The sequence below is a fragment of the Hyla sarda genome, chromosome 4 (genome assembly GCF_029499605.1).
Source record: "Hyla sarda isolate aHylSar1 chromosome 4, aHylSar1.hap1, whole genome shotgun sequence".
Classification (NCBI taxonomy): Eukaryota; Metazoa; Chordata; class Amphibia; order Anura; family Hylidae; genus Hyla; species Hyla sarda.
Genome location: NC_079192.1, coordinates 191,762,570 through 191,788,865, shown reverse-complemented (window position 1 = coordinate 191,788,865; position 26,296 = coordinate 191,762,570). Strand labels below are relative to the sequence as shown.

Below are 26,296 nucleotides of genomic sequence, written 5' to 3'. Positions count from 1 at the left end.
AGCACCTTATATGCGGCTGACAGCCACGGCGCTGGTACGAGCCGGGCGCTCTCAGTGCCGGCTTACTTTCGTTTTCTCCGGCAGTCTCTGCCGGCGTCTTAACCGCCCGCAATGTTCCCCCGAGCGCATATGCGAATTACATGTGCGCTCGGGACAAGGAGCGGGCGCCATTACAGCTCCCTCTCGGCCTGGTTTTAGCTCCGCCCACAGGGCTGTCGGAGCTCTTCTGGGCGCGAATTTCAGTCAGAGGGGGGGGCAACTAGTTAGTGCCTCTGCTGCAGGCACGCCCCCCTCTACCATTGGCCGTCACTTTCTCACTCTAGCTGCATGGAGCTGTTCTCATCTTCGCAGCTGCCAGGATGCATAGACTTTTTGGTCTATAATCACTGTAGTACCAAAATGCCTGACTCTGCCAAGTCCACTTGCCCTGCCTGCTCCACTGCTCCCCCAGACCCCCTGATGCCCCTTCAGTCCCGGTGGGTTCAGCCGCTCCACCACCCTGGGTTTCTTCCCTGACCCAGTAAAGGGCTGTCTTGACCCAAGTCTCCTGTTCGGTGGCTGAGGCCCCCCGGGTAATGGTGTCCTCCCTGAAGGGGTCTTCCCTGCGCAGGACCTCAGAGAGGGCCCGCTCTCCGTCTCCTCGTACTTCACGCTAAACGTGCTGTGGGTGCCTCGTCTGACTCTTCCATTGAGTCTTCATATAGACGTGAGCGTTCCCCTCGCGGGTCCGGCCCCCCCCCCCCCCCTATCATCTGGGCACAAACGTCGCTCCTTCAGAGGACGCTCTCAGAGTCGCCGCTCTGCCTCACCAGAGCCACGTACCCGGTCTGGGTCGCCCCCCTCCAGGACTGCCTCTACTCATTCACATTCCCCTGGTGAACTAGTGGACGAGGCTTCCGAACTGGCATCTGATCCAGAGGACCGCTCGGACTCAATTACAACGGTGCACTCATTGGTGACAGCCATAAGAGACACCTTTCACTTGGAGGACCCAGGATCTTCGGATGTCTATCCAGAAGTATCCTTTCATCGTGCTCAGCAAGCACCTAAAAGGTTCAGCTCTCACGCTGACTTTGATGGCATTCTGGAATCCGCATGGAAACATCCAGACAAGAGATTTCCGGGAATCAAGACAATTCAATCTGTGGATCCACCAATCTCCCGGATCTCTAAAGTGACTACACTGCCTCTAGCAGATGCCGCTGCCTTCAAGGATCCCGTGGACATGAAGGTAGAATCTTTAGCGAAGTTCGCTTCTGAACCAGCTGGCTCTTCTCTTCTACACATCTTCGCCTCAACATGGGTGTCCAAGGCCCTGTCGGAGTGGTGCCAAAAGCTCCATCAGGATATCTTTGCGGGATTCCCCCCAGAGGATCTATCTGCCCTGGCTCTCCAATGCGCTAAAGCTGGGGACTTTCTGTGCGCAGCTTCCATGCAGTCAGCCGTTGTTCTGCCTTTGCTGTGGGTCGCCTAGCTGCCCTCCGCCGCTCTATGTGGCTTAAATCTTGGAATGCGGATGCCACTTCCAAAAGGTCTCTCGCTGAGCTTCCCTTTACGGGCGGCCTTCTTTTTAGCAAACTCCTTGATGAGATTATCTCTGTGGCAACGGGAGGTAAGAGTTCCTTGTTACCTCAAAATAAGGCTCACCCTACTTCCCAAAGGAAGTCCTTTTGCTTTCGGACCTCTGGCCCCAGTAATGGGTCCGGGCAGGCACCCTCGCGGGACAAGTAGGCTCCCTCGTTCCGGGCACGCCCGTCTTGGAAGTCGGACTCCAACCTGTCCGGCCGTTTTGCGCCCAAATCAGGCAGCCGCAAACCCACTTCTGCATGAAGTGAGGCCCCCACCCGCGGTTTCTTCTCGCGTGGGAGGTCGTCTCTTACTTTTTCGAGACATCTGGACCTCACACATTCAGGACTCTTGGGTCAGGGGCGTGGTGTCCAACGGTTACCGAATCGAATTCGCCTCCCTTCCGAGGGATCACTTTTTTTCGATCCTGGGCCCCCCCGGTCTCCTCCTCTGGCGAAGCACTTTCGAGCGGCTCTCCAGTCTCTGCTTCTCCAGGGGGTTATCGTTCCCGTTCCTCCAGGGGAACGGTTTCAGGGTTTCTATTCAAATCTTTTTGTGGTCCCCAAGAAGGACGGTTCTGTGCGACCAATCCTAGATCTCAAGCGTCTCAACCATCACCTTCTTATTCGGCACTTCCGAATGGAATCTCTCCCTTCGGTGGTGGCGTCCCTGGAACAAGGGGAGTTCCTTTCATTGGTGGACATCAAGGATGCCTACCTCCATGTGCCAATATTTCCAGGCCATCATCTGTACCACCGCTTTGCGGTTCTGGAGGGGCACTTTCAATTCGTAGCCCTCCCCTTTGGTCTAGCCACGGCTCCTCGGGTCTTTACAAGATCCTTGCGCCAGTGATGGGCCTGTTACGGTTGAGGGGAATCTCTGTGATACCCTACCTGGACGACCTTCTCATCAAGGCTCCAACCAGAGCCCAGACTCTGGAGAATCTGGACATCACTCTCAGCACTCTGGATCGCTTCGGGTGGATGGTCAACCGGGACAAGTCAGTCCTCCGTCCTACTCAGTCTGTAACCTTCCTGGGACTTCTATTCGACACGGCCTCTTCCCGAATTTGTCTCCCGCCGGACAAACGTCTGGCGCTTCTGTTAGGGGGTCCGCTCCCTTCGGACCCAGGTCTCAGTCCCCATCCGCACTTATATGGAAGTCCTGGGTCGGATGGTGGCAACTATGGAGGCCGTACCCTTTGCCCAGTTTCATTACCGCCCCCTTCAACTGGCGATTCTCTCTCGATGGAACAGGTCTCCTCTGTCCCTCGATCGTCAGATTGTTCTCCCTCGCAGGGTCCGTCAGTCTCTGCTCTGGTGGCTCCGCTCTTCTTCTCCAAGGGCGGTCATTTCTTCCCCTTCACTGGCAGGTAGTTTCAATGGATGCCAGCCTGTCGGGCTGGGGCGGCGTGTTCAGGGATTGGACGGTTCAGGGACTCTGGTCTCCCCGAGAGAACTTGGAATTACGGGCGATTCTTCTTTGTCTTCTTCATTGGGAGTCCCGTCTTCAGTCCCGTCCTGTCCGCGTCCAGTCGGACAACGCCACGGCCGCGGCGTACATAAATCGACAGGGCGGCACTCGCAGCTCGGCAGCCATGGCCGAGGTGACCAAGATTCTCACCTGGGCGGAAAGCAAGGTTCCGGCCATTTCGTCGATTCATATTCCGGGAGTGCTCAACTGGGAAGCGGACTTCCTCAGTCGGTCCTCACCCGACCCCGGCGAGTGGTCTGTGCATCCAGAGGTCTTCGCGCAACTCTGCGACCTCTGGGGCATTCCGGACGTGGACCTCTTTGCGTCCCGGCACAATCGGAAGATCCTTCCTTTTGTGTCCAAGTCCCGGGACCCTCGGGCTCTGGCCGTGGACACCCTAGTGATTCCTTGGGCGGGGTTTGCCCTACCCTATCTGTTCCCTCCCCTTCTGCTTCTTCCCAGGGTGCTGAGGAAGCTCAAAGCAGAGGACGTCCCCGCCATTCTGGTAGCTCCAGATTGGCCCCGAAGGTCGTGGTACGCCGATGTAGTCAGGCTCCTGGACGATGCTCCACTGCGCCTTCGGCTCCTTCCGGACCTGCTCTCTCAGGGTCCTCTTTGCCACCCCAATTTACAGTCGCTGCATTTGACGGCGTGGTTGAGACCACGGTTTTGAGGGCCCGCGGGTTCTCTTCCCAAGTCATTCACACCATGCTCAGGGCTCGTAAGCCCTCCTCCGCAAGAATTTACCACCGTACTTGGCGGTCTTATTTTCATTGTTGTGAAGCTCAGGACTTCTCCCTGGTAACCTTCTCGGTTCCCCGTCTTCTCTACTTTTTGCAGTCGGGTTGGAACTGGGGTTGTCTCTCAGTTCACTTAAAGGTCAGGTTTCGGCCCTTGCTGTTCTTTTGCAGCGGCCCCTGGCTTCTAATTCTCATTTCCGGACCTTCCTTCAAGGAGTGGCGCACGCTGTTCCCCCTTATCGGTCACCCTCTCCCCCTTGGGACTTGAATTTGATTCTGAGTGCCCTCCAGGGTGCACCCTTTGAGCCCCTTAGAGAGTTGTCTCTCCGCCTCCTTTCTTGGAAAGTGGCGTTTCTTGTTGCTATCACCTCCATCCGGAGGGTGTCTGAATTGGCAGCTATTTCCTGCCGTTCTCCGTTTCTGGTGATCCACCAGGACAAGGTTGTTTTCCGGCCAGATCCTTCCTTTCTGCCTAAGATGGTCTCGGCCTTTCATATCAATGAGGACATTGTCCTCCCGTCCTTTTGTCCTGATCCTTCTCATCCTAAGGAGCGCTTAATACACAGGCTGGATGTAGTTCGGGCTGTTCGATCTTATCTCTCCATCACTTCTTTGTTTCGGCAGTGTGATTCCTTTTTCGTCCTTACAGAAGGTCGTCGCAAGGGACAACCTGCTTCCAAGGCCACCATTTCTCGGTGGATTCGATCCGCCATTTCGAAAGTCTATCGCTGTAAGGGGAAGATTCCTCCTTTCAGGGTTGTGGCTCATTCTACCCGTTCTGTTGGGGTATCCTGGGCTCTCCAGAATAGAACTTCGGCCTCGCAGATTTGCACGGCGGCTACCTGGTCGTCTTTGCACACTCTCTCATGGTTTTACCGAGTTCATACTTTCGCATCGTCTGATGCTAGTCTAGGTCGTAAAGTGTTGCAGGCAGCAGTGGATCGGCCGTCTGCCTGACTGTTTATCTGCCCACCCAAGGGACGGCTTTGGTACGTCCCACGGTCTGTGTCCCCCAATGGAGCCGATAGAGAAAAGGAGATTTTTGTTTACTTACCGTAAAATCTCTTTCTCGGAGGATCCATTGGGGGACACAGCTCCCGCCCTTTTTGGGATTTCCTTTGGTTCTCTGTCCGAGGGTGTGTTCAGTTATGTTTTTTCTTCTGGTTCTCGGACAGTTTTGGGTTTTTCTTTGACCTGTTGGTCTCCTCCTAATGCTCTGGAACTTAAACTGATAAGCTCACAGCCTGAAGGCGGGTATATCCTGCTGGGAGGAGCCGACTTTTTTTTATTACCATAGTGTCACACCTCCTATAGACAGCAGCATGCACCCACGGTCTGTGTCCCCCGATGGATCCTCCGAGAGAGAGATATTACGTTAAGTAAACAAAAATCTCCTTTTTTGACAGTACCATGCTCTGGGACTACTCTATTACCTGAGAAAGAATGATCGTCTCGCTGTTGCCAAAATGATTAACAAGTTTACTAAATCTGGCCTGAAGTCTCCTTTTGCATACTGCATGCTAATACGTATTGCTAGCCGTTTGCTGGAAGAGTCTGATGAAGGGTGAGTAGAACAAAAAATGTTTGTCTTTTTTATATAGTGCAGCCTATATTCACTTACATTAGTCCCTTTATAGTAGAGGAGCGCACAATATAAATTCTCCAATTCAGCCAACCACACATGTGAATTAACTATGGCCTGTTTCAAAGGAAGTCAGTTAACCTATTGTATTTGGAGAATGAGAGGAAACGTTTTACAGGCACATAGATACATTATGGAAATATTACATGAAAGGCTATGTATTATTCATGCAAAAAAACTATTTAATAATGAGTTTAAAGGAAGACGCTTGCTTTTTCCTGTAGACATACCAGTCCTCTGTTTGATTTTATTGAGAGCTGCCTGAGAAACAAACATGAAATGGTGATCTATGAAGCGGCTTCAGCTATTATTCACCTGCCCAACTGCACAGCTAGGGAGCTGGCGCCGGCTGTCTCAGGTATGTGTTCAAGTCATCGCTTCACAATTCTTAAATACAGTGTATATTGTATTTTTATCTGCAATCTCTGGGACTGCAAAACACAACTGTTGCACATTTATACAGCCTACACTAACCTCCTACCCATGATACTTTGGTACCACGTCTGAAAGATTTGTGAATCTTTCTTATTTTCTTCTCTTTATTTGTTAATAAATACCTACATAAGTGCACAGCCTACAATATAGTACATACACACATGTTTCTGAATTTCTGTTTCTTAGGTTAAACATAAGAATGATTAATGATAAGCAAAATATCTTTGTGGGGGGAGGCATATAAAAATATAGAAGGGCCCATTTTAAGCATATTGTTGGCATCCCCACCCCCCACACCACCCCCTTTACTGGTGCTTGTGCCTAAATCTGTTATATTTATCAAACAATGTGATATGTGTTCTATTTCTTTTGTGTGAAATCTCAGATCTTATTCTTTTTTAGTTCTGCAACTATTCTGTAGCTCTCCAAAACCTGCCCTGAGGTATGCTGCAGTAAGGACCCTGAACAAGGTAGGCTTTCCATTTATAGTTATAGAATGAAATGCTGATCAGGTATAAAATAAGTTCTGACATCAGATTGCTTAGGAAAGGGCTTCTATGTGTATGTAGACAGGGAACCTTTATTAATAATCAACAGCTCAACAAACACAAGCAGATACGTTTGACATTAGATTTGCACACCAGAGTATAAACCACTGTGCAAAATATGTGTTATATAAGGATAAGCAAAAAAAAAAAAAGCAAAAACAAATGCTTTAGTCTACTGGGACCCAATTGCATGTAACAACCATTCTGTTATAGGTGTTAATTCAAATTTCAAGGACCTATGTATAGGAAACCCAACACAGTGACACATGGAACCTAACTTCATAATCCTTTTGCATTGTGTTTTTAGTTTTTCTTGTTTTACAAAACTTTTATAAATGGCACAAATGATTGTACTTTTTCTGTTTTTGTTTTTCCTTTAGGTGGCAATGAAGCACCCTTCTGCAGTCACTGCATGTAACTTGGACCTGGAGAACCTTATAACTGATTCCAACCGAAGTATCGCCACCCTTGCTATCACCACACTGCTGAAGACTGGCAGTGAGAGCAGTGTTGACAGGCTCATGAAACAGATCTCTACCTTTGTGTCTGAGATTTCTGATGAATTTAAAGTAAGCAAACCATTAAAGGAAATCGGTCATCAGAATCACCCGCACTAAACGTGTTACACAGGCTTGTAGTGCGGGTGATCCTGATTAAAACGCTTCTTACCTCATTAAAAACTGTGCAGCGGTTCACCAGATATCTTTTTAGTTATATGGTATTCCCAGGCTTGGGACTCAGTGGGAGGTCCGCAGCATCAGCACGGACTCCCTTACGTCATTTTCGCCGGGCAGCCGTTCCGCCCGGCGAAAATGACGTAAGCGAGTCCAGTCTTCCTCCTGGTGTAGGTCACGTGGGTAGCACTGCGCATGCGCCGCGCGCTGTACACCCGGAAGCGGCTTTCTCCTGCATATATATCTATGCAGGAGAACGCCGCTTCCGGGTGTATGGCGCATGCGCGGTGCTACCCACGTGACCTACACCAGGAGGAAGACTGCAATGAGGCAACCGTGAATATTCATGAGCCGGGCAGCCGCTCCACCTGGCAAAAATGACGTAAGCGAGTCCGTGCCAATATAACTAAAAATGAAGATATCTGGCGAACCGCTGCACAGTTTTTAATGAGGTAAGAAGCGTTTTAATCAGGATCACCCGCACTACAAGCATGTGTAACAGGTTTAGTGCGGATGATTCTGATGAAAGATTTCCTTTAACCATTGTTTCCTTTACGGTCTGGGACTGTAATATGCAGACATATGCGGACACAGCTGTGGTCAGGCTAAAACATCGCCAATGTTTTCTAGACAGACTTGTTGATCATCTTTTAATAAGGAACTACTAAAAGCCTTCTTAAAAAAAATGGGAAAGTATTCTTTTGGGAAATAAACAATTCCAGATAGTTCTAACTTTTCTTTTCCTCTGCTGTATACATTGAACACAAAACTATGAATGTGACAGCAATATTTCATTTCCTCTTGAAAGGGGTATCTTAGTGACAGCATATTACAAGGATATACTTTCACTTGCTTATTGGCGGGGATCTGACCAATTGTAAACATTCACAGCTGTGCTGGTCTGCAATATATCATAATACGTTTCAGTAGGGCTGAAGTGCAATTCTCTGCACAAATGTGAACTTGTGGTGAATGAGCCCATTAAAGGGGTACTCCGCCCCTAGACATCTTATCCCCTATCCAAAGGATAGGGGATAAGATGTCAGTTCGCCGGGGTCCCGCTGCTGGGCATCCCAGGGATCGCCGCTGCAGCACCCCGCTATCATTACTGCGCAGAGCGAGATCGCTCTGCACGTAATGACGGGCAATACAGGGGCCGGTGCATCGTTGCGTCACGGCTCCGCCCCTCGTGATGTCACGGCCCGCCGCCATCAATACAAGTCTATGGGAAGGGGGCGTGGCAGTCGTCACGCCCCCTGCCATAGACTTGCATTAAGGGGACGGGCCGTGATGTCACAAGGGGCGGAGCCATGATGTCACGCTGCTCCGTCCCCTGTATCGCCCGTCATTACGCACAGAGCGAACTCTCTCTGTGCAGTAATGATAGCGGGGTGCTGCAGCAGCGATCCCCGGGGTCCCCAGCAGCGGGACAGCGGCGATCTGATATCTTATCCCCTATCCTTTGGATAGGGGATAAGATGCCAGGGCGGAGTACCCTTTTAATATCCAGTTACGTGCTACAACTAGTAATAAAGAAAAGGGCACTCCAAAGGCGAAGAATCACAGGTATGTGGGTAAGGAGACAGGGAACGTCACTTACCACTGTTGGTTGTGTCAACCCATACACAACAATGGAATGAGTGTAGGAAACACAAATCCTGTCTGCAGCCTTCCCAGGAATCGGGATAGATAAGAACAGGTAACTTCGGACACAAGTGGGAATATGGTGGCTCTGACAAGGAAGGAGTTAAGAAGAGCCAAGGTAAAATCCAACTTGTTTATTTAGGACCAAGATGCAACGCATTGCAACACATTGACTTTTATAGTAGGGACCTAATAAAAGGATTAGTTGCATATAGAAACATTTTCCAACAAAGCTTGTTAGAACTTCTGTTCTTTCCAATAAACTTGAGTTTTTTTTTTAGTTTAGTGCACTGATGGTGAAGCAGAGTTTATTTTAGGTTGGTTGAGAAACAAGTTTGTGTTACCTGGATAAGATCAGTATAAAAATATAGTGAAATGTTTATGTTCCCTCTGTTATAGGTTGTGGTTGTCCAAGCCATAAGTGCCTTATGCCAGAAATATCCGCGTAAACATACAGTGATGATGACTTTCCTGTCAAACATGTTAAGAGATGATGTGAGTACCGACATATTTTTACAGGTCCCTCATGAACATAGATTATTATTGCATCACCAAACACCAGAGTTCCTGCTACCAGGAGCAATTGAATTAAAGACCATTTCTATGTAAAGCCTATTCCATTGTATTTCTGTATATTCATTGTATGGATATTATAAAGTCATGGCCGTAAATGTTGGCACTCCTGAATTTTTTTCAAGAAAATGAAGGATTTCTCACAGAAAAGGCTTGCAGTAACACATGTTTTGCTATACACACGTTTATTCCTTTTGTGTGTATTGGAACTAAATCAAAAAAGGGAGGAAAAAAGCAAATTGGAAATAATGTCATGCCAAACTCCAGAAATGGGCTGGAAAAAATTATTGGCACCTTTAACTTAATATTTGGTTGCACACCCTTTGGAAAAAATTACTGAAATTAGTGGCTTTCTATAACCATCAATAAGCTTCTTACACCTCTCAGCCGGAATGTTGGGCCACTCTTCCTTTGCAAACTGCTCCAGGTCTCTCTTATTGGAAGGGTGCCTTTTCCCAACAGCAATTTTAAGATCTCTCCACAGGTGTTCAATGGGATTTAGATCTGGACTCATTGCTGACCACTTCAGAACTCTCCAGCGCTTTGTTGCTATCCATTTCTGGGTGCTTTGACATATTTTTGGGGTCATTGCCCTGCTGAAAGACCCAAGATCTTGGACGCAAACCCAGCTTTCTGACACTGGGCTGTACAGTGCGACCCAAAATCCTTTGGTAATCCTCAGATTTCATGATGACTTGCACACATTCAAGGAACCCAGTGCCAGAGGCAGCAAAACAACCCCAAAACATCATTGAACCTCCACCATATTTCACTGTAGGTACTGTGTTTGTTTTTTTTTTGTTTTTTTTTATTTATTTTTTTTGTAGGCCTCATTCCGTTTTCGGTAAACAGTAGAATGATGTGCTTTACCAAAAAAACTATTTTGGTCTCATCTGTCCACAAGATGTTTTCCCAGAAGGATTTTGGCTTACTCAAGTTTATTTTGGCAAAATTTAGTTTTTAGCTTTTTTATGTCTCTGTGTCATCAGTGGGCTCCTCCTGGTCTCCTGCCTTAGCGTTTCATTTAAATGACGATGTATATTTCGCACCGACAGTGATGCTCCCTGAGCCTGGAGGACAGCTTGAATATCTTTGGAACTTGTTTGGAGCTGCTTATCCATCACCCGGACTATGCTGCGTTGACACCTTTCATCAATTTTTCTCTTCCATCCACGCCCAGGGAGATTTGCTACAGTGCCATGGGTTGCAAACTTCTTGATAATGTTGCGCACTGTGGACAAAGGCAAATCTAGATCTCTGGAGATTGTTGATATTTTTTCACAATTTTGGTTCTCAAGTTCTCAGACAGTTCTCATATTCTCTTTCTGTGGTCCATGCTTAGTGTGGCACACACAGACATACAATGCAAAGACTAAGTGAACTTCTCTCCTTTTTATCTGCTTTCAGGTGTTATTATTTTTTTTATATTGCCCACATCTGTTACTTGTGCCAGGTGAGTTTAAAGGAGCATCACATGCTTGAAACAATCTTATTTTTCCCCAATTTTGAATGGGTGCCAATAATTTTGTCCAGCCCATTTTTTGGAGTTTGGTCTGGCATGATGTCCAATTTGCTTTTTTTTCCCCTCCCTTTTTTGGTTTAGTTCCAATACACACAGGAATAAACGTGTATAGCAAAACATGTGTTACTGCAATCCTTTTCTGTGAGAAATACTTCATTTTCTTGAAAAAGTTCAGGGGTGCCAACATTTACGGCTATGACTGTATATTCTAAACAGTCTGTAAAGCAAACATGTTTTCTCATGTGTTGAAAGAGAGAACATGACTATAGTTTTCAAAAATGTGGCATTATTCTGGCTGATCTGGAAATAATACAGTGTGATTTTATTCAGCAGTGTAAGGAATTATTTCTAGTAGTGATTTAGCCTGACACTGGTTTCATATGATTTTGGCAGCTATAATATGTGTAAGTGTATCTTATTATTACGATTCTTAGTTTGACCAATCTATTTAATGACATACTGAGGGCTGATTGATCTCTAAAGCTGTGATCTCTTTGCAGGGTGGATTTGAATACAAGCGGGCTATTGTGGACTGTATTATCAGCATTATAGAGGAGAACCCAGATAGTAAAGAATCTGGGCTAGCTCATCTCTGTGAGTTCATTGAGGACTGTGAACATACTGTACTCGCCACAAAGATATTACACTTACTGGGCAAAGAAGGCCCTCGAACACTCAACCCTTCCAAATATATCCGCTTTGTTTTCAATAGAGTGGTCCTAGAAAATGAGGCGGTACGAGCAGGTAAGAACTGAGGGAAGTAGACTGCTAAAGCCCTGCATGCTTAGTCAATGTAATGTACACAAATATTAAGGTTTGGCTTAGTTCTAAAATTAAAAGATCAACTTGTTTCTTTTCTGTATTCATTACCATTTTTAGTGTTATTTTTCACTTGCATGCTTCCAGTAGTAAAGAGTTTGTTGGTTAATATTTGTGTACAATTTGTATTGATTCATATTTGTTCTTTGCAGCTGCTGTTAGTGCATTGGCAAAGTTTGGTGCCCAGAATGAATTGCTCCTTCCAAGTGTTTTAGTTCTACTACAGAGGTAAGGGGCATGCTTAATAAGCACCAAATGATAGCTCCTTAACAGTAGTTTTAAATGGGCATTGTCAGATTCAAAAACTTTTTATATGTTGTACATCTTGGCAAAATATTAACCTTTTTGTTTCATACTTCATAAGAGCATTTTATTTCCATTTATACAAATCTTGGCTTTGTCCAAGCTGAAGCACAGGCATGGACAAAGTCCAGTAGGTAAGGGTGGGCTAGCACTCCTCTCTAGTGAGAGGAAAGAGCACAGAGGAGTCCTATCAGACAGGAGAGAGCACAGAGGAGTCCTATCAGACAGGAGAGAGCACAGAGGAGTAGCACAGAGGAGTCCTATCAGACAGGAGAGAGCACAGAGGAGTCCTATCAGACAGGAGAGAGCACAGAGGAGTCCTATCAGACAGGAGAGAGCTCAGAGGAGTGCTATCAGACAGGAGAGAGCACAGAGGAGTAGCACAGAGGAGTGCTATCAGACAGGAGAGAGCACAGAGGAGTCCTATCAGACAGGAGAGAGCACAGAGGAGTCCTATCAGACAGGAGAGAGCACAGAGGAGTCCTATCAGACAGGAGAGAGCTCAGAGGAGTGCTATCAGACAGGAGAGAGCACAGAGGAGTAGCACAGAGGAGTGCTATCAGACAGGAGAGAGCACAGAGGAGTGCTATCAGACGGGAGAGAGCACAGAGGAGTGCTATCAGACGGGAGAGAGCACAGAGGAGTGCTATCAGACGGGAGAGAGCACAGAGGAGTGCTATCAGACGGGAGAGAGCACAGAGGAGTGCTATCAGACGGGAGAGAGCACAGAGGAGTGCTATCAGACGGGAGAGAGCACAGAGGAGTGCTATCAGACGGGAGAGAGCACAGAGGAGTGCTATCAGACAGGAGAGAGCACAGAGGAGTCCTATCAGACAGGAGAGAGCACAGAGGAGTCCTATCAGACAGGAGAGAGCTCAGAGGAGTGCTATCAGACAGGAGAGAGCACAGAGGAGTAGCACAGAGGAGTGCTATCAGACAGGAGAGAGCACAGAGGAGTGCTATCAGACGGGAGAGAGCACAGAGGAGTGCTATCAGACGGGAGAGAGCACAGAGGAGTGCTATCAGACGGGAGAGAGCACAGAGGAGTGCTATCAGACGGGAGAGAGCACAGAGGAGTGCTATCAGACGGGAGAGAGCACAGAGGAGTGCTATCAGACGGGAGAGAGCACAGAGGAGTGCTATCAGACGGGAGAGAGCACAGAGGAGTGCTATCAGACGGGAGAGAGCACAGAGGAGTGCTATCAGACGGGAGAGAGCACAGAGGAGTGCTATCAGACGGGAGAGAGCACAGAGGAGTGCTATCAGACGGGAGAGAGCACAGAGGAGTGCCATCAGACGGGAGAGAGCACAGAGGAGTGCCATCAGACAGGAGAGTCTAAAATAAGGAGAAAAAAAGAGGCGCGCTCCTAGTGTAATATTGTCGGTGTGCAAGCGATCAAGCGCAGGTTATTGCACCTTACCGTTGTGTGTTGCACTGAGGGCACAACACCTTTGTGGGCTTGTCAGATCGCTTGGCGTCTGTGGAATCCGAATGATAGATTCCCAGTTTGGTGGTGCAAGGTGGCTGCCCCTACGTCCTTTACTGTGACTGGCAGGTCCGGTGAATAACAGGAGTAATAGAGATAAAAAGTCGGACGTGGACGGCGCCTTCCGGTTGGAAGTTACATATGCGGCCAAAGAAGGTGTAAATGCTTCCCAGATGCTTTACACTATCAATAAAGGTTTGTGTGGACCCCGCAGAGAAGAAGTGAGGAGGAGGAGAAGGGCGCCCCGGCTGGGCTCTGCCAGGACAGCGTATAGGGCTGCAGGCCGTTCCGGGAACAGGTTCCCCTTGGAGTTTAGTATCCTGAGGCCTAGAGCGGTATCACAGTGATCATAGCCACCAGGGTAGTGAGACTGTAATGGATGGAGAGGGCCGGCTTCTCCCGGTGCCTGGGACTGACTCTATGTGTGACTCTCCACCCACTGACTCCTCCTCTCCCACCAACTGCCTCTAACTCCTCGCCGAGTATGTAAAACATATAAAAAGTTTTTGTATCTGACAGTGCCTGTTTAAATCAAGATGTGCAGTGAAAATAAACTCACTTAGTTAGGCTTTGTTCTCACAATCTTTTTTTATGCTGCTTTTAATACTATGTTCATTTATAATTTACAGGTGCATGATGGACTGTGACGATGAAGTCCGGGACAGAGCAACCTTTTACTTTAATGTACTAAAGCAGAAACAATTAAACCTCAATGCAGCCTATATTCTAAATGGTTTGTATTTCTGTTTGCTACTGCCCTCTGTTAACTTTCTATACTGAGATTTCAGCTTAGAATATGATATTAAGCAGATGAGGATTCACATTTACTGCTTCACTCATTGATCAGCTAAATTTGTATTTGTGTATGATTTCTACAGGCCTAACAGTGTCTGTTCTTGGGATGGAGAAAGCATTACACCAGTACACCCTAGAACCCTCAGAAAAACCATTTGATTTGAAGTCTGTTCCACTATCTACAGTCCCTCTTGTTGAACAGAAAGCAGGTAAATTGGTGTGTAGACAACAGTAAATTAGTAATGCCCTACTACAGTCTTAAAAGGGTTGAAAAATTCTAATGGACATAGCATTTAAAGGAAATCGGTCATCAGTGTCACCTGCACTAGCCTGTCAGTACAGACAGGTAGTGCAGGTGACACTGATGACAACTATGTTTACCTGGTCCCGTTCCGCGCTGTGGTTCTCTTCTATATCTTCAGCTCTGCGCCCAACTTCAATGTACTGACAGGTGCAGGTGACACTGATGACTGATTTCCTTTAACATAATAAACTATTTGTGTCCCGTTTTATTGTTGCATTGAATTTCTGTTAACCTTCTTTCCTGTTAGATCTCACTCCAGTGTCTGGTAAGCAGCTTGGTAAAACAGTACCTGCTCGCCAAGACATATATCAAGGTAAAGTGATCTTCAATTTATGTATTTATAATACTTATACTGAATATTTTACTGATTTTCATTCATGAAGGCTGAATAAAAATAGACCTTTTTGAAAGGGAACCTGTCCTCACTTGCCATGCTGCCTGAACCACAGGTCATTTGGGCAGTCCCTGGCAGCATCATGCTACCCCACCAGACTTTATTGATCTATTTGTGTATAGTGAGAGATTTATCAGTCAAGGCCCTCTGGGCAGGTAGAAGGCACTGAGGACAACCCAGATGATTCCTGGTTCAAGCAGCATAAAAGTAATGACCGGTTCCCTTTTAAAGAAAGCCTTTCAGGTCCCTGGTGCCCCACACACAGTCTTCAGGACTTGACAGGGGATTTTTGCAGGAAACAAAAAATGAAGGCTGGCAAACCTGGGAGTAAGTTATATAAATGCTACCAGTTGTTGTTGCTGAGGCCGGTTCTCCTCCTAGGTTGACCATAGTAGATATGATTCCACCCCTGTCTTATATTTTTGTTTGCAGAACAACTGGCAGCCATTCCAGAATTCAAAAATTTGGGGCCGCTCTTTAAGTCCTCTGAATCTGTGCAACTCACAGAAGCAGAAACGGAATACTTTGTTCGCTGCATCAAGCACGTCTTCTCAGATCATATTGTATTTCAGGTCTGTGTGCTTTTCTCTCTAGTATGTTTTGATGCTTTTACCATATTAAAATTCCTTTTGCAAAATACTGTCTTTTTCTTTATTTCCTTTGGACTTAGTTTGACTGTACCAATACCCTGAAGGATCAGCTCTTAGAAAAGGTTATTGTTCAAGTGGAGCCTTCAGAAGGGTATGAAGTGGTCTATTATCTTCCAGCACCAAGTCTTCTTTACAACCAACCTGGCATATGCTACACTCTGGTCAGACTTCCTGAGGATGAGTCCACAGCAGGTTTGTAAATGTTTGAAAATGATAAAAGTGTACTCTGTAAGGGAGATTTATCAAAACCTGTCCAGAGGAAAATATGCTGAGTTGCCCATAGCAACCAATCAGATCACTTTCATTTTTGTAAAGGCCTCTGAAAAATGAAAGATGCGATCTGATTGGTTGTTATGGGCAACTCTGCAACTTTTCCTCTGGACGGGTTTTGATTCATCTCCCCCTGTGTGCGCAGATATAACTTGGCTAAAGCCTTGTTGACTGCATGCTTGCATTTAATACACCTACACATCCATACAGTATTGTGTATGGATGGATATGCTGCCCCCACTGAAATCCCTTACAAAGCAGCAGGTTCACCATTAAAGGACCCAACATCATGGACCATCTCCTCAAGAGAATTTTGATTAATCTTGTACAAACTCATCAAAGGGTTATTTCAGTATTTGGGTAAAGAATCATAAGTTGCCAGGAGGCCAGTGAATAATGGCAAAATTGCGAAAGGAAAAACGTTTTGTTTTTTTTCTGGCTCCATGTTCACTGCAGACTCCTGCTTGACTGAGTGCTCCAGCCAGGACCTTTAACCCCTTAACGACGCAGGACGTAGCGGGGTCGCGCTAATCAACGGCCGGGACCCGCGGCTAATACCACACATCGCCGATCGCGGCAATGTGCGGTATTAACCATTTAGAAGCGGCGGTCAAAGCTGACCGCCGCTTCTAAAGTGAAAGTATCCCGGCTGCTCAGTCGGGCTGTTCGGGATAGCCTCGGTGAAATCGCGGTGTCCCGATCAGCTTACAGGACACCGGGAGGGCCCTTACCTGCCTCCTCGGTGTCCGATCGGCGAATGACTGCTCCGTGCCTGAGATCCAGGCAGGAGCAGTCAAGTGCCGATAACGCTGATCACAGGCGTGTTAATACACGCCAGTGATCAGCATAGGAGATCAGTGTGTGCAGTGTTATAGGTCCCTATGGGAGCATGAGAGATCAGTGTGTGCAGTGTTATAGGTCCCTATGGGACCTATAACACTGCAAAAAAAAAAAGTGTTAATAAAGGTCATTTAACCCCTTCCCTAATAAAAGTTTGAATCACCCCCCTTTTCCCATAAATAAATAAATAAAAGTGTAAAAAAATTAAAATAAACATATGTGGTATCGCCGCGTGCTTAAATGTCCGAACTATAAAAATATATCATTAATTAAACCGCACAGTCAATGGCGTATGCGCAAAAAAATTCCAAAGTCCAAAAAAGTGTATTTTTTGTCACTTTTTATACCATTAAAAAATGAATAAAAAGTGATCAAAAAGTCAGATGAAAACAAAAATCGTACCGATAAAAACTTCAGATCACGGCGCAAAAAATGAGTCCTCATACCGCCCTGTACGTGGAAAAATAAAAAAGTTATAGGGGTGAGAAGATGACAATTTTAAACGTATAAATTTTCCTGCATGTAGTTATGATTTTTTCCAGAAGTGCGACAAAATCAAACCTATATAAGAAGGGTATCATTTTAACCGTATGGACCTACAGAATAATGATAAGGTGTAATTTTTACCGAAATATGCACTGCGTAGAAACGGAAGCCCCGAAAAGTTACAAAATGGCGTTTTTTCTTCGATTTTTGTCGCACAATGATTTTTTCCCGTGTCGCCGTGAATTTTTGGGTAAAATGACTGTCACTGCAAAGTAGAATTGGCGACGCAAAAAATAAGCCATAATATGGATTTTTAGGTGGAAAATTGAAAGGGTTATGATTTTTAAAAGGTAAGGAGGAAAAAACGAAAGTGGAAAAACCCTGAGTCCTTAAGGGGTTAAGGGGGATCCAACTCCTGTGGTCCTGTGTAAAGGGGATAAATTGATAAAAATTGCTTTTCATCGGACCATTCCTTTAATCCTGTCAATATAGGACAGATCCCAATTCTCCCTGGAAGAAAAAATTTCCCTATTTCCTATCTCAAAGAGTCAGGATATCACTCAAATGGTGGCTAAGGGAGTCCAACTTAAAATGAGTCCATTGGTCACAGGAACAATCCCAAGTAGTCACAAAGGATGCCAGCTCTTGGGATTGGGGAGCCCACGCAGGAAAGATGCCAGTTCAGGGCAGATGAGACCCTTTCATGAGGAACAATTTCTCAAATTAGAGAGTTGATGGCAGTATGAAAGGGAGTCCAGAACCTTAGGAATTTTGTCAGGATGAAAATATTCTAGTACACTCAGACAGCACAACAGCAATGGCCTTCATGCGTTGTCAGGGAGACCCAGACTCCATTCTCTACAAATGACTGCTAAAGAAATCTTTTTGTGGGCAGAGCAAAATATAACCTCAATTACCGCAGTACATCTAAATGGAGCCTGGAACTTCAAGGCAGATTGTCTCAGCAAGCCCAAACTAGATCCAGGAGAATGGACCTTTGCACCTTCGGTATTCAACCTAGTAGCAGAGAAATGAATGGTGCTGTCCCTGGTTAGACCTATTTGTGACCAAGAAAAATCATACAACATTTTTTATTTATAAACTTCAGAAACTGCCTGACTGCAGTAGATTCTCTGACCCAGGACTGGCACCCAGTAATACTAAGAGGTTCTGAGGAAGTTCTGTCTTAACCATGCAGTCTTATTCTTATAGCACCCCCTTATGAGCAAAGTTGAGTTGGTTTCCACTTCTGAAATCAACTGATTACAATAGACTTTACAGTTTTGTAATCCGTGCCTCTGTGCTATGCTGTGCCCGAAAATGTGAATATGCAAATTGGTGTACTCGGTCATTCCTTAGTGCACTGGCGCAATGCCCCCATCTTCCAGGTTAATGCCCTTTCCTCCCACTGGGAGATCTTGCAGTGACAATTGTCACTGTGAGCCAACAGTACCATTACAGTTACAAGTCTATTTTAATCAGCATCATCCATCTTAAGTATAATGGAAAAAAAATGTAAGCGCTGGGGCCCTCTCAATCTCCTGTTTAGAGCCCCTACTCTCCTTCACAGCAGCGCGTCACTACCCCCGCCCGAAGTGGGGGCCGCAAACCCCTCCCCCCTCTATATAGTTCTATGGGAGAGCCGAAAATTGATGAACGGCCCTCCCATAGAGCTATATAGGGGGGGGGGCTTTTCCAGGCGGGGTCGTGACGCACCCCTGTGAAGGAGAGTCAGGGCTCCAAACATAATACTTGTCCTTTAAAGGGTAGCTCCCACCATCCTCTTTTTTTTTTTTTTTTTTTTTCTCTGTCCCTGCCTATTGCCCATCTATCCCTAACCCCCTCCCTGCCTTTATTTTTATTTTTTTTATTATTATCTTAAAAATGGCATTTTGTCTGCCTGGTAGTATGCTCACTACCAGGCAGACTTCCCCAGCAGGCACCACGTCACTGATGCCTGCTGGGGGCCGACTTTCGCCCTTAGTTCTCCTGACAGGGTGCCTCCAGCTGTTTCACCACTACAACTCCCAGCATGCCCTGACATCTATTTGCTGTCAGGGCATGCTGGGAGTTGTAGTGGTGAAACAACTGGAGGCATCCTGTGTTGGAAGACACCCAGCCCCCGACCAATATCGCCTCGCCCCTCCCCCCGCCTCACCTGTGCCGGACCATGAGCGGGGGTCCATAGCAAGCAACAAGAGTGCGCGGCTTCCTGTCATGCCCGTACACTCTGGAAACTATCTCTATGTTTCTGGAGGATTGAAAGTCCTCCAGAACCATAGAGAGAGTTACCAGAGTGTAGGAGCATGACAGGAAGCCGGGCACGCTTGTTGCTCAGAGTGTGATGGGCCCTCCTGTAAATGGCGCCCCCCCTCTCCGTATAACGCGCTCCCCCCGGTAATAACAGGACACAGCTGTGAGGAGGCGGCGTATCCCCACTGGAGCCTTGGCTGTAAGGAGAGGTAAGAGCCATGTGCCTCCCTGCTGCAGGGAGAATATGCTGCAGGGAGGCGGCCAGTGTGTGTGTCCAGGGAGCCAATGCGCAGCCCTGGATTTCATTGTGCTCGCTCTCGCCTGTTTGATTGACAGGCGGGAGCGAGCACTGCAGTGACTGGAATTTCGACTCATTTGCCAGGCTCAAATGAGACGAAATTCTGTAGTGACGTCACTGCCGAATGCATTCGGCCACTAGGAGGGCGACCCCTAGTGGCCGAATTTAAAAATGATTTTAAACTGGTTTAAAATCACTTTTTTTAAATTAAACTATATTAGAGATATCAACCCACACAAAAGCCCTGCACTCCTGGACAAAGCCCCGTTGGGTGAAACGCGCCGGAGGTCTGGTGGGTAGCTGGGGAGCGGGGGGAGTTTACTGTTGTGTGCCATCATTGCATGTGGTTCCTTGTTCTTCAGTCCGGTTAGCATGTCAATCACTTCCTATGGCATTATAGTTCATTTTGCATATGTTGGTATTCTTTATAAACATTCACCTTTCTTATTGAGGCGCTTTCTGCCTTTGTACATATCTCATGTTTACATACTTATATACTTACCTTGTGACTTACCTGTTTTCACACGCCATAGGCTAGTGCATCCGAACTATTTCTTTATTTCACGGTTTCCCCCTGCTCCCTGGTTCCCACTTATGTTTGTCCATGCTGTGTTTGTTTTATGTATCATTGGAATTTTCCATAAATAAAATGTATTCATGTTTACAAATGGTCCGTCTTTAAGTGGGTTATTTTTCTTTTCGGTTCTATATTAGAGATATGTTGTAGTACTTACGTACTACAACATATCATTTTTTTAATTTCATGACAGTGCCCATTTAAGTCTATACCTGCAGGTTAGTGCGGGTGATGCTGACAGGTTCCCTTTAAGAATGTTTATTTTGTAAAAAGAAAAAAAATATATAATCATGGGTATCGTTATCGTATTAACCTACAGAATAAAGATAACATGTCAGTTGCTGTAAAGTGCATTGTGTAAAAATGAAGCCCCCTAAAAGTTGCTAAATTATGAAGCGGGGGGGGTAGTTGGGTTTCAATCTCCAAACTATGGTTTTATGTAACTGATGTTTCCCTTCTCCAGTGTCTTGCACATTTAACTGCACAATGAAGTTTGTGGTCAGAGACTGTGATCCTCACACGGGAGTTCCTGATGATGAAGGTTACAGCGATGAATATGTGGTATGTAAACTACTTCAGGGCTCGGCAGCAGAATTAGTTTTTCTATATGCTTCATAGATTTTGCTTATATTTTCAAGAAATGGTCGTACAGGATAATACAGTATTGCCCCATAGAACTACTTATTAAAGTTTTGTGTGAGAAGAACTGGACTGTAATAATTAGTAAAAGTTAAACATAATACAAATAAACAAACAGAAATATTTCTGTTAATTATGTTCTGTTTATTTAGCTTGAAGATTTAGAAGTTACTATTGAAGACCACATTCAAAAGGTGTTGAAGCCAAATTTTGGCGCTGCATGGGATGAGGTTGGAGATGCTTATGAGAAAGAGGAGACCTTTGCGCTCAGTACTACTAAAACCCTGGAAGGTAAATAAATCTGCCCTCTAATTAAGTATACAGACAAATGTATACATGTATTTATGTATCCACATTACTACTACTAATTAAGATGTTTCCAACAGATCCTTGTTTATTGCAGTGCACATAATATAGCGTTCTAATTACATTAAACCTGGTCCCACTACCTATAAAGTAATACAATCATTACTACTTTACTGAAAATAGAAAGATTGGAAACAAAACTGTATTAAATAACTTAATATTTAACTTTTTATATTTAAAATGGAGACACAGGAATTGGCTTTGCTTTTGGCAAAAAACTGAAGTGTCTAAAACATTATTTGATGGCCTGGTATTACCAACATATTTTTCTCTTACATTATTGCTGCCACAGATGCTGTTACAAACATCATTAAGTTTCTGGGAATGCAGCCATGTGAGCGATCTGACAAGGTGCCAGAAAACAAGAACTCTCATGTGCTTTATCTCTCAGGTGAGCAAAAACCGAGCTATAATAGAAATATACACATATAATACAAGGCCCTGTTATGTAGGATCACTGTGAGTATTTTGCTAAGGGATCTTTTACCTATTTAAATTTTAAGAAAATATTATAGCCTGTTGTTAGGGTAATTCTTTTTCCAGCATCTGAGAGACCAGGTAGAACACAGGAAGTGGGGGCAGTACTTAACTAGTGTTATGTAGGGGAGAAAGCCTGGCATGTGTACATGCAAACTGAGCCTGTCTGCTTTATTCAGAGGGTTCATGTTGTGACTGAAAGGTAAACAAAAAGTATTCATTTTTATTTATCTGTCCCTTGTATTAATGTTTGTGTTCTTACTATGTACACAGTAAATCTCAATAGAAGTACAGTGGTCCTTCAGCATACAATATTAATTGGTTCCAGGCGGACCATTGTATGTTGAAACCATCATATGTTGAGTAAATATCTCTATGAAAACTGGTAATTGGTTCCTGGACGACCACTGTATGTGTGTAGGGCCATACGATTAAAATGACACCTAATCTTTATTCTGTAGGTCCATACGATTAAAATGATACACACCTTATATAGGTTTGATTTTGTTTTAATTCTGTTAAAAAATTATAACTGTTTGCACTAAAATTAGTATGTTTAAAATTGCTATCTTCTGACAACTATAACTTTTTACATTTTTTCATATATGGGGCTATATGAGGGATAATTTTTTGCGCCGTGATCTGAAGTTTTCATCTGTACCATTTTTTGTTTTGGTGGGATTTTTTGATCGCTTTTTATACATTTTTTAGGGTATATAAAGTGACCAAAAATACGCAGGTTTGCACTTTGGTAATTTTTTATGTATACGCCATTGACCGTACGCTTTGAATTAACTTTTTTTTTATAGTTCGGACATATGCGCATGTGGCGATACCACACATGTTTAATTTTATTAGGTTTTAAAGTATTTTTTATATGGAATTTGGATAAAGGGGTGGGGGATTTAAATGTGTGTTTTTTTTTTAGTTTTTTTTTTTTTTTACTTAAACTTTTCTTTTACACTTTATTAGTCACCTTAGGGGACTTTTAGGAGGAATCATTAGATTCCTCATACAGATCAATGAGGTTCCATAGAACTTCATTGATACGTGTGCTCTGTGCTCATTTGGTTCAGCCAGGCTCAATCAAATGAAGAGCCACAGCAGCCATGGAAGCAGAGGTAAGCCTTCCAGCTAACTCCACAGTGGATCGCCACCACCCCAACCTGCTGTTTGTTCCCTTTCTGCTCTCGTTGAACCTCGCAAATCCAGTATACTACTTTGAAACATCCTCTCTAGAGTGGAGCGAAAGTACAGTAAATTGGCTTGTAGCAAACCTCACAGCTCGGCTGTTGATTACTTTAGTCTGCATAAATTAGTTCAGCTTTCCAAGGGCTCCAGTTGCCTGAAAAAGGTGGATACAGACCTAGGAAACCTAAGACTGTCATCCCGGACTTTTCTAGGCAACCAGAGCCCTTGGAAAGCTGAACTAATTTACACAGACTAAAGTGATCAACAATCGAGCTGCGATGTTCGCTACGAGCCAATTTACTGTAAGTTTGCTCAACTCTAATCCTCAGCACAGTGCCAGCCTGTACATGCTAAGCAGTGTAATTTTGCCAGCACTAACTATGGCATTGCAAAAAGGAAGAGGGCTTGTGAGTTGGTTCTGTTCTTTTCTCTATCGGCTCCATTGGGGGACACAGACCTTGGGTATATGCTGTTGTTGCTAGGAGACTTGACACTATAGAAACCAAAAAGGTCAGCTCCTCCCAGCAGGAAATACCCGCCTACAGAGCCTGAGGTAATCGGTTTTAGCTTAGTGTCTGCAGGAGACAGACACTGGTCTGGGGTTTCCCAGACATGGTCAAACATTTTTTATTTTCCAGATTAGGGACAACCCGCTTCAAAGGACACCATTTCGCGGAGGATCAGGTCTGCCATTTCGGAAGCTTACCATTGTACAGGGAAGATCCCTCCCTTTAAGGTTTCAGCTCATTCCACACCTTCTGTCTGAGCTTCCTGGGCTCTACGTAACAGGGCTTCGGCCTCACAAGTCTGTAAGGTGGCTACATGGTCGTCCTTGCACACTTTTACAAAATTCTACCAGGTTCATACCTTTGCATCTGCTGATGCTAGTCTGGGCCATAAGGTGTTGCAGGTGGCGGTGGTCCAGCCTGCCCCCTGACTGGTTTCTGTGCCCACCCTAGGGAAGTCTTTGGTACGTCCCAAGGTCTCTGTCCCCCAATGGAGCCGATAGAGAAAAGGAGATTTTTTTGTTCTTACCGTAAAATCCTTTTCTCGGAGGATCCATTGGGGACACAGCTCCCGCCCTTTCTTTTGGTGTTCCTGGTTTGGTTACCTCTCCGAGGGTGCGTTCAGTTATTTTTTGTGCTGTGGTTACCTCGGACTGCTCTTGGTTTTCTGCCTTTCAGTCCTCTCCTACTGCTCTGGGACTAAACGGATTACCTCAGGCTCTGTAGGCAGGTGTATCCTGCTGGGAGGAGCCGACCTTTTTGGTTTCCATAGTGTCAAGTCTCCTAGCAACAACAGCATTGTTGAGAAAAGGATTTTACGGTAAGAACAAAAAATCTCCTTTTATTGGCCTGCGGAGTAAGGAAATGTAAAAGGATTTTTCCTATAATGACAACTTATATGGTTAGACCCCCACAAGATTAGGCGATGATAGGTTCTTATGAGATGTGATTAAAAACGATGGAATAAGTTAAAGGAGATGTCTCATGTAGAAAAAGTATTGTGTTTTAAATGCAGAAGCAAAAGTTATATCACTTTGTAAATCCCTTACATTACCCATCTTGTATGTAAAACCTGTTTTTCTAGCTTCTTTGTTCAGAGAGGAAGTTCAGCAGCTCCCTGTTCTGATGACTTGCGACCCCCCCCCCCCCCCCCCATTGAGCTGCATTATGCTGGGGGCCGTGATGTCACAATTTCCCATAGTTCTGTATGCTGCCTGCAGCTCAGCCACGCTCTGTGCACGGCCAGGGCACCTCCCATGTGCAGCTTCAGCCAATCATAGTAGCCCCAGTGAGCTGAGCAAGCGTCTTCATCTCCTCGGCAGGGAAGCATCTGACAGCCAGCTCAGTGTTTATAAGAGCAAGAACGATGTCCTGAGAAGAAGCAAAGGGGAGATCCCTGCTCTCCCCTGATCTGATCACAATCTGACAGCAGGTCAGTCTGAAAGAACGATGTCCTGAGAATAGAAGCAGGGGGAGGGGAAACACTGAGCCTGCTGTTAGGAAAGTGATCAGTGTCTAGGTCAGTGTATCCCAACCAGGGTGCCTGCAGCTGTTGCAAAACTAAAACTCCCAGGCATGCTGGTGAGGGTGAGGTGCACGAGGAGCAGATTGTCAGAATGGTGAGCTGATGCACTTTCACATGGTATAATTTTTTTTTTGTGACTTGGTCCATGATACTTCTTCTTTAAGTGCAGACATTTTTCTTTTTTTTTCTTTCCCTCCTCCCACTCCTGCTACCATTTTAAGTGCCCTGTAACACTAATAATAATTGTAAGATGCCCTGTTTATTGTCCTAAAATGCAGCAACATAGAATTCATGCGATTATGCTCTTTTTCACATCCTTCTCTAGGGGTATATAGAGGCGGCCATGATGTTTTGGTTAGATCCAGACTTGCACTGGCTGACGGAGTCACCATGCAGGTAACTGTAAGAAGCACCGATGAGACCCCAGCTGATGTCATCCTAGCCTCTGTTGGTTAAACCTTGCAAGAAGGGGATACATTTCATCCGCTGACATTTCCAGAATCACGTCTACACTATGAACACCTATTTTATTATTCAAATCATAACTTTACAGCAGAATGGAAAAGTACAGACTCCTGCTGTCACTTTTTTACCATTCCAGTTCTCTGCCCTGGAGAACAATCGAAGGACTTTTCTTCCCTTTACCAGATCTCTTTTATACTTGAATGTGTTTCTCTGATCCTTCTAAACACCCCTCATGTGGCCTCATTGGCACCCCTATGCTTATATACGAAATATAAGTGGTCAAGTTAATACTGTTATTTACAATAAAAGTACAGTACAAGTTTTACTTTAATATCTACTTTTATCTTTTTAGCAATTGTCTATTTATTTTGAAACCACACAGGATGCATTGATATTTCTCTGACCAGAATTCATCTAGTAAAATAAACATAGCTGTTAAGAATCAAGTGGACAACAGAACCTTTTCCGTATGAACAAATTGTCACCGATATTCCAGATATCTCATCCCCAGACAGCACAAAATGTGCAAGATTTAGAAATTATGCAGATTACTGTACTATGGCATAAGGCATGAACCATGTAGATTAGCTGCAGGGATAGGATCCAGACCCATCTTTGGCTTTACCTATATGGTTCATCCTCCTAATGCAGCTGTGAGCGCACAGCCTTAAAGGGGTACTCCCGTGGAAAAAATATTTTTTTTAATCAACTGGTGCCAGAAAGTTTAACATATTTTTAAATTACTTCTATTAAAAAATCTTTATCCTTTCAGCACTTTTGAGCAGCTGTATGCTACAGAGGAAATTCTTTTCTTTTTTAATTTATTTTTTGTGT

General features: G+C 45.1%; 1 protein-coding gene and 1 long non-coding RNA gene across 3 annotated transcripts in view; one reads left to right on the top strand and one right to left on the bottom strand.

The window, feature by feature from the left end:
- COPG2 (COPI coat complex subunit gamma 2) overlaps nt 1-25,787 on the top strand; it is a 39,178-nt gene extending 13,391 nt beyond the window's left edge. For both annotated transcript variants that reach the window (XM_056573174.1, XM_056573175.1), the window contains exons 9-24: nt 5,186-5,343; nt 5,646-5,779; nt 6,259-6,326; nt 6,785-6,973; nt 9,122-9,217; nt 11,318-11,561; nt 11,789-11,864; nt 14,056-14,159; nt 14,305-14,430; nt 14,773-14,838; nt 15,352-15,491; nt 15,590-15,761; nt 20,757-20,854; nt 21,085-21,223; nt 21,591-21,689; nt 25,323-25,787. In XM_056573174.1, the coding sequence (XP_056429149.1) occupies nt 5,186-5,343; nt 5,646-5,779; nt 6,259-6,326; nt 6,785-6,973; nt 9,122-9,217; nt 11,318-11,561; nt 11,789-11,864; nt 14,056-14,159; nt 14,305-14,430; nt 14,773-14,838; nt 15,352-15,491; nt 15,590-15,761; nt 20,757-20,854; nt 21,085-21,223; nt 21,591-21,689; nt 25,323-25,453 (2,040 nt within the window). In that variant the 3' untranslated portion in view covers nt 25,454-25,787. The remainder of the gene's footprint in view (nt 1-5,185; nt 5,344-5,645; nt 5,780-6,258; nt 6,327-6,784; nt 6,974-9,121; nt 9,218-11,317; nt 11,562-11,788; nt 11,865-14,055; nt 14,160-14,304; nt 14,431-14,772; nt 14,839-15,351; nt 15,492-15,589; nt 15,762-20,756; nt 20,855-21,084; nt 21,224-21,590; nt 21,690-25,322) is intronic.
- LOC130368856 (uncharacterized) lies at nt 5,710-13,886 on the bottom strand. The gene is made up of 3 exons (XR_008892588.1): nt 13,361-13,886; nt 8,679-8,810; nt 5,710-5,808 (listed from the first exon to the last, which is right to left on the bottom strand). It is a non-coding gene; the product is annotated as an uncharacterized LOC130368856 (long non-coding RNA).
- Nucleotides 25,788-26,296: the final 509 nt, after the last annotated feature.